We start from the raw sequence: 11,036 nt of genomic DNA, 5'->3' as shown, positions 1-11,036 counted from the left end.
TTTCACCATGTTGGCCAGGCTGGTTTCAAACTCCTGAACTCAAGTGATCCGCCCACCTCAGCCTCCCAAAGAGCTGGGAATATAGGCATGAGCCACCGCACCGGGCCATATTATCTTTGAGTTCTCATCGCTACAAAAGGCCTGGCTTTAGAAAGTGATTCCAGGCATCTGTATTTCCCCTAAAGGGGATTCACTTAAATGATTCAGCAAAACCATTTTGTATTCAGAAGCAAAAATAAGAACTGGAAAAAGGGAACAAGCAAAGAACAGTTAAAATAGGGGACAAGCCTTGGTCAACCCTTTCCCTTCCTCCCAAGATGTAGCCTTTGCCACTTGTCTCATGTTTTGGTCTTATCTAGGCTTCAAAGACACCAGGTGCGACTTAAACACCAGGTCTTAGATGACACACCTATAGGAAAAGCCTATATAAGTGTTTTGATATTTTTGATTTCAGGAATTCAGAAATGTCTCAGGATGTCAAGAATGTTGTGAGCACCATATAGAAAAGATACAAAGTCAAATTCCAAATTATTATCATTTACAAAGAAAAGTGACAGGGAAGGGAAACTGAAAATTAGTGTTTATTGAATACCTAAAATGTATTCAGAGCAAAAATAGACTAGAACTAATTAGCATAATTATTGTAATCCTAGATAAATATCAAATGTCAGAAAAAGGGTAATTTTTAAAAATATGCATCTTCCATTATGGATAGAAATATCTGGTTTGTTTTTTTTTTGTTTGTTTGTTTGTTTTTTTTTTTAGCAGTGGTTCTAACCCCTGGCCAAATTATCTTGAGTGCTTTTGAAAAATACTGATGCAGAATCTCTGGGGGCCACCCAGGCATTGGTATTTTTTCAATCTCTTTAGATGATTCTAACATCCCATCCGTCTTTTTTTTTTTTTGACAGAGTCTTACTCATCTGTTGCCCAGGCTGAAGTGCAGTGATGTGATCTTGGCTCACTGCAACCTTTGCCTCCTGGGTTCAAGAGATTCTCCTGCATCAGCCTCCTGAGTATCTGGGATTACAGGCATGGGCCACCGTGCCCAGCTAATTTTTGTATTTTTAGTAGAGACAGGGTTTCACCATGTTGGCCAGGCTGGTCTCGAATTCCAGACCTCAAGTGATCCTCCCACCTCAGCCTCCCAAAGTGCTGTGAGCCACCGTGCCCAGCCTAATGTTTCCATCCATCTGAGAACCATTGCTTTGAAAGCTCAAGCTCAGCCAAGCAGATCTACTGTGACTGCTTGCTGTCAATCTACCCCTTCCACAGGGAATTATGAGAGCCCTTATGTTGCTTAATAGCCATGTTCGTGGTACAAAGATTGTGAATTGTGGGGTGCTACAGTGGGTTTGGATAAAAATCCACTTACTAATGTGCTACACTGGCAAATTATTTACTTTCTCTGAGCATCCGTTCCTTCGTCAATAAAACACACATCTTACTTTTTCCCACTTAAGGGTTTTGAGAGAACTAAATGAAATAGCATATCTGAAAGTGTTCTGAGCAGAGTGACACTCAGGTTAATAAATCTTAATTTACTTTTAACTTCATTACGACTTTATACATAGTGGGTAGGCATTAAATATTTTGGGGGAAAAAAAAAACCTGGCAGCTCGTTTAATTTAACTGGATAAGGGCTTTGGTCATTCTAATCCTAGCAAACCAGTCTGTCATTGCATGAGAGAACTGAGTACATTTTCCCTGAGTGTTTTGTATATACCACAAAAATATCACACCTGAGTATTATGAAATTGATTGCAGCTGTGGGTGTGACTTATAAATCTCCTTTCTTTGAAAACCTTTAGATTGAGGAAAGGACAATCCACCGAAGACTGAAGAAGGGACAGAAGGGCCAACTCTAAATGTTTGTGGGACAAAAAACCCTTCTCACTTTTTCTACTTCTATATAATCATCCTAAATAGCATGTTTCAGGCCAGGTGCAGTGGCTCAAACCTGTAATCCCAGCACTTTGGGAGGCCGAGGCGGGCAGATCACTCGAGGTCAGGAGTTTGAGACCAGCCTGACCAACACGTTGAAACCCCCATCTCTACTAAAAATACAAAAATTAGCTGGGCGTGGTGGTGCGCACCTGTAGTCCCAGCTATTCAGGAGGCTGAGGCAGGAGAATCGCTTGATCCCGGGAGGCAGAGGTTGCAGTGAACCGAGATCGCACCACTGCACTCCAGTCTCGGCAACAGAGCAAGACCCTGTCTCTAAATAAATAAATAAAAATAGCATGTTTCTAAGGCTGTGGCTCCGTCAGTGGAGCCCCACTGTGATTCGGTAGATGTGAGTGACTCAGTGTGGCTTTGCTTAGGTAGCAATAACTGTTCATGCACTTCTGCTTCCACACCGACTGCTCCATACTTACTCCAGTTCTGTTGTTGCAGCATGCTCTTTTTCTTGCTGTCAAGGACATTGTTGTTGCTGGAATGGCCTGGAAATGACATCAACAGGAAAGATGAGTATTATTACTTCTCATCAGAAGAAAAAATAGTAATCTTCACCTTCCATTTACCACCAGTTATGGGAAATCAAGGCTGAAAGAACAAAAAGGTAATTTGGCAATATCCGTGGTTTTGTGAACCTTGTCATCCCAGTTTCAACCAGAAAGATTAAAAGTGGCGGCAGGAACGGGGAAATTCAAGACAGGAGTTTTGAAGTCTTCTATCTACATTCTTAGTTCACTCTGAGTCATCTGCAGAGAATTGGATTTTAAATAGATTAGGATGACTTATTTATAGATTATTTTTGGAAGAAATGTTTCTGAAAGAATTGGCTGCATCATCCAAACTCTGTTGTTTGTTTGTTTAAAGAGTAGGGGGTCTCACTCTGTTACCCAGGCTGGAGTACAGTGATACGAGCATAGTTCACTGTAGCCTTGAACTCCTGGGCTAAAATAATCCTCCTGCCTTAGCCTCCTGAGTAGCTAGGACCACAGATGTAGGCCACCACACCTGGCTAATTTTAAAAATATTTTTGTAGAAGCAAGATCTCACTCTGTTGCCCAGACTGGTCCTGAACTCCTGGCCTCGAGAAAACCTCCTGCCTTGTGCCCCTAAAGTGCTGGGACTAAAGATGCGAGCCATCACGCCTGGCCCAATTTCCCAGAAATTGTATGGATTATTCTGGCAAACCTGCAGAAAAGAAATTGATCGTTTTGTTTGCCTGGCAGTTGGGAACAAATCATTCTGTCACCACACACTCCCACTAGTCTTTCTTTTCCCAGAATCCCAGCTATCTTGCTGGTTTCCCCAAGCTTATATTTGAGAATTATTTTTGGTTCTACGTTCTCCTTTCTCTTCCTATATACATGGTATATAATGATCTCACTTTATACATTAATGCTCAGAAATCTATAGATCACATTCTGTCTTCAGGGAAATACATGTTGCCAAGGAAAGCTGTAAGAAAGAACACCATATTCTCAGGACTTGGGTTTCAATTTTTCAATTTTTAGTATATCTAGGCAGCAGCTATGACCAGAAATTCTTACTGGAAGGAGTTTTGTATCACTGAAGGGTGGAATGTAATTATTTCCTTCCACTTGAGAAATTTTAGGCGTAGGTTTTTTTGCCATCTCAGCACAGCTGCCCTTGAGTGGTTTTTCTCTCTCCTTCTACTCCCATTCTCTAACATCTTCCGGAGCTCTGACTACATGCCAGGCACTGTTACAGGCGCTTTACATGCCTTAGTTTATTCCATCCTCATAATAATCCTATGAGGTAGGTGCTATTATTATTCCCATTTTACCAATGAGAAAACTGAGGCATAGAAAGTTTGAGTAATCTGTCTTTCTTAGACAAATTACTCAAATTGTCCTTCTACTTTCTTATTAGAAGGGTTGGGATTCAAAACTAGTCATTTGGCCGGGCGCGGGGGCTCATGTCCGTAATCCCAGCACTTTGGGAGGCTGAGGTGAGTGGATCACGAAGTCAGGAGATCGAGACCAGCCTGGCCAACATGAGGAAAGCCCGTCTCTACTAAAAATACAAAAATTAGCTGGGCGAGGTGGTGCACACCTGTAGCCCCAGCTACTCAGGAGGCTGAGGCAGGAGAATTACTTGAACCTGGGAGACAGAGGTTGCAGTTAGCTGAGATCATGCCACTTCACTCCAGCCTGGCGACAGAGCGAGACTCTGTGTCAAAAAAACAAACAAGCAAACAACAACAACAACAAAAAACTAGTCATTTGGGGTGCAGAGCCCAGATAGTTTTTTTGTTTTGTTTTGTTTTGTTTTTTTGAGACAGGGTCTCACTCTGTCACCCAGGCTGAAGTGCAGTGGCATGATCACAGTTCACTGCAGCCTCAACATCCGGGGCCCAAGCAATTCTCCCACCTCAGCCTCCTGAGTCATTGGGACTACAAGTGCACGCCATCACGCCCCATTATTTTTAATTTATTTTGGGGGGCATTTTTTATAGAGACCGGGATTTTGCCATGTTGCCCAGGCTGGTCTCGAACTCCTGGGCTCAAGTGATCGCCTCAGCCTCCTGAAGTGTTGAGATTACAGGTGAGCCTCTGTGCTCAGCCGGGACTCTTAATCCCTATTCCACACTGACTCAAGTCTTACAATTCTCCCCTATTCCTACCTAGAGTCTGTTCATTCTCATCTTTCCTGCTGCCTTCACCCTTGCCCATCTCATTGTCCTTCCAATTACTCCGTCTCTGATTCATTTATCCAAGGCCACATCTGCATTTATTCTTTCAGCACAGGTTTAAAGTTTATGCCTCTTTACAAGGCAGCTTTCCTAACAAACCTCACTACGTCTGATGATGTACTGCCTCCATGTCACTTTGTATTATTATCAAGCTTTGCTTACACATTGCCTTGAATACCACCACCCTTCTTGTTTAGAGGCCACATGTGTATATGGCTGCCCAGCCACCTTGGCGCATAGTTGAAAGCCCAGAAGAAAAGGGAAAAGAAATTTTAGCTCCCAAATAGGTATCAGTATTCATGCACTAAACATCTTTTATTGTACACATAAGCTGTACTGCCTTTTGAGCTTACAGGACAAATCATTTAGAACAGGAGCTGGCAAACTATGGCCCACTACCTCTTTCTTGTAAATAAAGTTTTATTGGAACACAGTCACATCCATGTATTTACATATTGTCTATGGCTACTTTTGTGCATCAACAGTAGAGTTAAATTGTGTGGAAGAGGCCGGGCGCGGGGGCTCACGTCTGTAATCCCAGCACTTTGGGAAGCCAAGGTGGGCGGATCACAAGGTCAGGAGATCGAGACCATCCTGGCCAACATGGTGAAACCCCATCTCTACTAAAATATAAAAAATTAGCCAGGCTTGGTGGCATGTGCCTGTAGTCCCAGCTACCAGGGAGCCTGAGGCAGAGGACTCGCTTGAACCCGGGAGGTGGAGGTTGCAGTGAGCCGAGATCGCGCCACTGCTCTCCAGCCTGGTGACAGAGTTTTAAAAAAATCCATGTACTCACCTAGTGACAAAGTAAACCTGTCTAAAAAAAAAAAAAAAGAGATTGACATTACAATTAAAGGATAGTTGCAAACTGAACTCTGCTAACTTTCTTGAAGATAAGTTTATTTCAGAGTTGCTAAATATTTACTTTCATGATTCATTCACAAAGGGGTTTTATAAAGGGACAATTACTTACAGTATCTAAGTCACCACCCCACTGACTTCAAGGTGTGTTAACACATCTTTGTAATGCTGTTACTGGTAATTTGACAACTCACTGTGGTTTCAACTGCTTTCCCATTTAGAGCTCCGGAAATTGGAGGGGCTTTTTAGACAGACACTAAAACTGTGAATGGTGTGTGTGTGTGTGTGTGTCTGAATTATATATAAATTTTCCAGATAATCTCCTGCCAAAATGAGTAATTATGAGAACACACTTTCTCTTCATTTCCTAAGCATATTTGAATGCCTGAGTTTTTGTAAAATTAAAAGTCTTGCTAGTCTTTTGTTTTTAAAAAGAAAGTAATGTTGTTCATTTTTTCTTACAGAAACCCCTAACTGTATTTAGTTCTAGAAGTTACATGATTTTACAAATGAAGTGTGGAAAAACTTTAGACCATTAAAAATTCTGTGGTGAAATTCAGACTCTTGGGAGTCCTCTAAGAACTTGAACATGAGAGTAACACACAAAGTCATAGCTCATTACAAATATCAAAACTATATTTTGCAGCCAGGCATGGCAGCTCATGCCTAAATTCTGGCACTTTGGGAGGCCAAGAGAGGAGGATTGCTTGAGCCCAGGAGTTTGACCCAAACCTGGGCAATATAGTGAGACCCTATTTACAAAAAAAAAAAAAATTTTTGAGACAGAGTCTCACTGTCACCTAGGCTGGAGTGCAGTGGCACAATCTTGGCTCTCTGCAACTTCTGCCTCTGGGTTCAAGTGATTCTCCTGCCTCAGCCTCCCGAGTAGCTGGGATTACAGGCATGTACCACCATGCCCAGCTAATTTTTGTATTTTTTAATAGAAATGGGTTTCTCCATGTTGGCCAGGCTGGTCTCGAACTCCTCCCCTCAAGTGATCCACCCACCTCAGCCACTCAAGGTGCTGGGATTACAGGCATAAGCCACCACACCTGGCCAAAAAAAAATTTTAAGATAAGCTGGGCATAGTGGTGCATGCCTATAGTCCCAGCTACTTAGGAGGCTGAAGTGGGAGGATCACTTGATCCCAGGAGGTTGAGGATGCAGTGAGTTGTGCTCACAGCACTGCATTCTAGCTTGGGTGACAGAGCATGACCTTGTCTCAAAAACAATGACCAAACAAAAACAAAAACAAAAAACCCACAAAAGTATATTTTACAAATGTTTGTCATGCATAATATCTTCTCATCTGTTTAACTTTCAACAATTTTTTTTTTTTTTTTTTTTTTTTTTTGAGATGGAGTCTTGCTCTGTCGCCCAGGCTGGAGTGCAGTGGCGTGATCTCGGCTCACTGCAAGCTCCACCTCCCAGGTTCGTGCCATTCGCTTACCTCAGCCTCCCAAGTAGCTGGGACTACAGGTGCCCATCACCACGCCTGGCTAATTTTTTTGTATTTTTAGTAGAGACAGGGTTTCACCGTATTAGCCAGGATGGTCTCGATCTCCTGACCTCGTGATCCGCCCGCCTTGGCCTCCCAAAGTGCTGGGATTACAGACATGAGCCACCGTGCGTGGCCAATTTTCAACAATTTGTTCTCCATTAAGAATTCAATAACTGACTTCAATGAGTTACTATTATCTAATAAGTGAACTCAATGAATAAGCATGATTAAGATCAGGCTCACAATTAACCTCATATAAAATAAAATGGCCTTTCTGTTTATATGTTTTCAAGGAAACATTTTGAGATCTTTTTAAAAATACTCGAACAAATAACATTTGTATCGATTTTTCCATTTAAGGTTAAAGATAATTAAGTACATTACATTTTTACCTAGTCATGGTTTTAGAAGATGAAAAGCCCACCTCCGTTTTAAGTAAGTCATGAAGCCATAAAATGAATATATTTCATGATGTAATCAATAATGAATTCCATAGTTTGTATAATTATCTACTTCCTGCAAAATCCCATTTTTGGTAACAATACTAATTTGAAACACTACAGTAATTTTGGAAAGATTTCAAGAACTATGACCAAAGTGCTTATCACAGGCAGTGATTTCTTCTCTGTTAACTTTCTTGTGTAGTTACAAGTATATTGAAAGCTCAGTATTTTGAACTAGTGAGTATTTTCATGGATGTTTTAAAGGACATATTAATAAATCCCTTTGAAAAGACTTTCTTCCACATTCTCTATCTATCTGAGGATCATGAAAATATACCTGTAGTCTGAGCCCTTTTTACCACCCACCTGTTTGCTTGTGGGCATAACCTCTGTCTATAAAGTTCATATTGGACTTTTCAAAGAGTTGTCTGATGCTTTAATGACATTCTATAATACTGAATAATAGAGATAGTCTGGTGTTGATATCTTTGATAATGCTTACTGAGGGTGATAAAGGAAACTTAGCTGTAGAACAGGGAAGTTCAGATTCTCTGGAACTGTTCCACGAGCTTGTATAATCTTTCTGTGACTCAGTTTCCTGGTCACTTGACTTTATGGATTAATTTATAGATGATATCTTTCACCTCTGGCAGCCCTGAGACAGGTGTTGAGGACTATGGTACTAGCACTGATGGAAAAACAGAGTTTTGACGTCAGATAAATCTGGAATTGGGTTTCACATCCATTAGGTGACCTTGTTAACATTCCTAACTTTCTCTGTGCTGGCCTACAAAATACAAGTGATAATAAATGCACACATTATTATAGAGACTAAATGAGATAACAAGGTAATGTATGAACCCAGTAGCTGGCCCTTGGCAGATGGCCAATAAATGAGCATTTATGTCCTTCTATCTGTCTCTGTCTTTCTCTTTCTCTTCTCTCCCCGCCACACCCGCCACCATCCTAAAATGAAGAATACCTTTAGGTATGTGTAGATATGTGTCATCGCCACCTCAGACTCCTTTAATGCTAATACATTTTTTTTAATCTCATGGGATTTGTGGCAGAGCCAATTTATATCTAAAGCTGCATGAGTTATTCTAAATGGATTGTCTTAACTCAGGAACTTCTAGGAGCTTCATGGAAATTGCTATCGTTAAGTTATGCTCAGCCAGCTGCTCCTGGCTTCTGGTGTAAGCAAATGCAAAAGAGGCTTCTACTACTCAAGTAGAGAGAAGCTTTCTACAGGGAAGAAAACAGACACACGGATGTACGGTTGCTTCATGCTGTTGAGTTGCAATGTGTTTTCTGTCTCTCAGCCTGGAAGAGAGCATTCATGGCCGTGTGAAGAAATAGCCCAAAACTTTCCAAAAGCTTTTTCTTTAATTAGATCTTTCTACCTAAAGCAGAGGAACAGATTCTTTGTGATGGTAAAGGAAGAGTGTTTTTGTAAATCTGGGGATAAGACCAGCAGCAGTAACTGATCATAATTCAGAATCAGTGATTCAAGTAGAAAACTATGTCCTGAATTTCTTTAAAAATCACCTCCACAGCCGTAAAAAAGGAATGAGATCATGACCTTTGCAAGGACATGGATGGAGCTGGAGGCCATTATCCTGAACAAACTAATGCATGAACAGAAAACCAAAAACTGCATGTTCTCACTTATAAGTGGGAGGTAAATGATGAGAACACATGAGCACATAAAAGGGAACAATACACACTGGGGCCTGTTAGAGGGTGGAGAGTGGAGGGTGGGAGGAGGGAGAGGATCAGGCAAAATAACTAATGGGTAGTAGGCTTAATATCTGGGTGATGAAATAATCTGTACAACAAGCCCCCAAGATACATGTTTACCTATGTAACAAACCTGCACATGTATCTCTGAACTGAAAAGTTAAAAAAAAGTTAAACGAAAGTCACCTCTGTGTTTTATTATCTCTAAAACACTGATAATATCAGTCCTTACAGCTTGCTCTCTCTCTGTCTTACACACACACACACACACACACACACACACACACACATTCATTTATTTGGCACTAACTAAACCCCCTAGTGGCATAACAAACAAAAACAAGCCTCTTGGATGCTGAACTATCAACTTCAACATCCACATCACCATTTTACACATATGGAAACAAAACCATAGGATAAATGATTTGCTTGCAGTGGTATATGGAAGGCAGAACCATAGCTGAGGTATTCTGCCAGATTTGAAAGAAGTTTTCCCTATACAAATGCGTCCTACCCAGGCCTACTGCACCAGAATTCTCAGGAGAAAATCCGTAAATCTAACTATTGCAAGTGCCTCAGGTGATTCATGTCAGTTATATTCAGGAATTCCATCCTGCACTGCTGTGCTGCAGATTTCAACAAAGGTAGACCTAGTAACAATCACCAAACTATTCAACAAGCTGGATGTCCTAGGATCTATATAATAGCTGAGTCAAAAAGTCCTTGAGGCCAGAGACCCAGGATTTTAAGTCTATGTCTCTTAGCCCAACTCCCTTCAGGTACAGGCAATGCAGCTTTCATGCCTCGTAATTACCATCACCCAGGCTAGTCATCATACATGGGAATGTTTCTACTCATTCCTATTAAGCAATCTCTCACTCCTATTGCATGTTCTGTAAATACTTAGAGACTGGTATGGAGCAATGGAAAGTTGAAGGAACTAATTCAGAAGGTCCCTAACTCTAACCATAAAGCTTGGGAGAGCAGCCCTACCTGTGCCGAAATGTGAGAGATAATAACCCAGCCAACTTCTATCAATTTATTTATTTTTTTTTTGCCTAGCTCTCTATCCTATACCACATAGTGTACTTTATTTAAATTACCATTCTTCACTGATGACCAATATAAATTAATGCCATACCACTGCTCCAAATTGTATCATAAGCCAAGACATAGTTAAGTGCAAGACTGGAAGACAGCTTTTAGGATTTTGGTGAAATAGGCAGGCCCTTCTTCACATCCAGTCAAATAAATATTACTCACCATCAGACCTGCTCCTATAATTCCTGGGAACCACCACTCAAAGCAAGAGATGGGGTTTTGAGAAAGTTGGTCTTCCTCAACCAAGCTGACGATTAGAGGTATCGCATTGAGAACTACTCCTAACAGCAGTAGAACCAGCAGGCTGAATCCATTGCAGGATGTCCATCCTTCGCAGCAGGTCATGGTCACCGCTGGCTCAGTTAGAAACGTTGTCAAAGTGGCTATGCTTTCATGGTACTATGTTGCCTTTTATCCCAATCTTCTGGTTAAAATTTAACGCTAATAAAAAATGAATAGTGGAAAATAGTTCAGAGTCCAATAGGGTAGGACATTATTATGACGACTATGATGGGAAATGAGAAAACAATTCTATATTATGATGGGGTGAAGGAAGGAAAGCAGAAAAAAAATCTGTGCGATAAATTTATGCAAGAAGATAGGCTTACGATAAGCTCCTTTAATATACTCCTTTATTAGTATGGCTTCTAAAAAGTAAAAACAAAAGTATCCAGCTAAACTATACTTTCCTGTTCTATTGATATTATTACCAGCTATGGAA

The 11,036-nt window shown here is 40.9% G+C and overlaps 1 protein-coding gene across 1 annotated transcript in view; it reads right to left on the bottom strand.

The window, feature by feature from the left end:
- TM4SF20 (transmembrane 4 L six family member 20) overlaps positions 1–10,660 on the bottom strand; it is a 17,324-nt gene extending 6,664 nt beyond the window's left edge. Inside the window, exons 1-2 of the mRNA XM_032754122.2 lie at positions 10,478–10,660; positions 2,379–2,444 (exon numbers count right to left, since the gene is read on the bottom strand). Coding sequence (XP_032610013.1) covers positions 2,379–2,444; positions 10,478–10,660 — 249 coding nt within the window. The remainder of the gene's footprint in view (positions 1–2,378; positions 2,445–10,477) is intronic.
- Positions 10,661–11,036: the final 376 nt, after the last annotated feature.

Source organism: Hylobates moloch, unplaced genomic scaffold (assembly GCF_009828535.3).
Source record: "Hylobates moloch isolate HMO894 unplaced genomic scaffold, HMol_V3 SCAFFOLD_1, whole genome shotgun sequence".
In the NCBI taxonomy this organism is placed as follows: domain Eukaryota; kingdom Metazoa; phylum Chordata; class Mammalia; order Primates; family Hylobatidae; genus Hylobates; species Hylobates moloch.
Note: the sequence above shows the minus strand (reverse complement) of the source record. Positions and strands in the feature narration are given on the sequence as shown.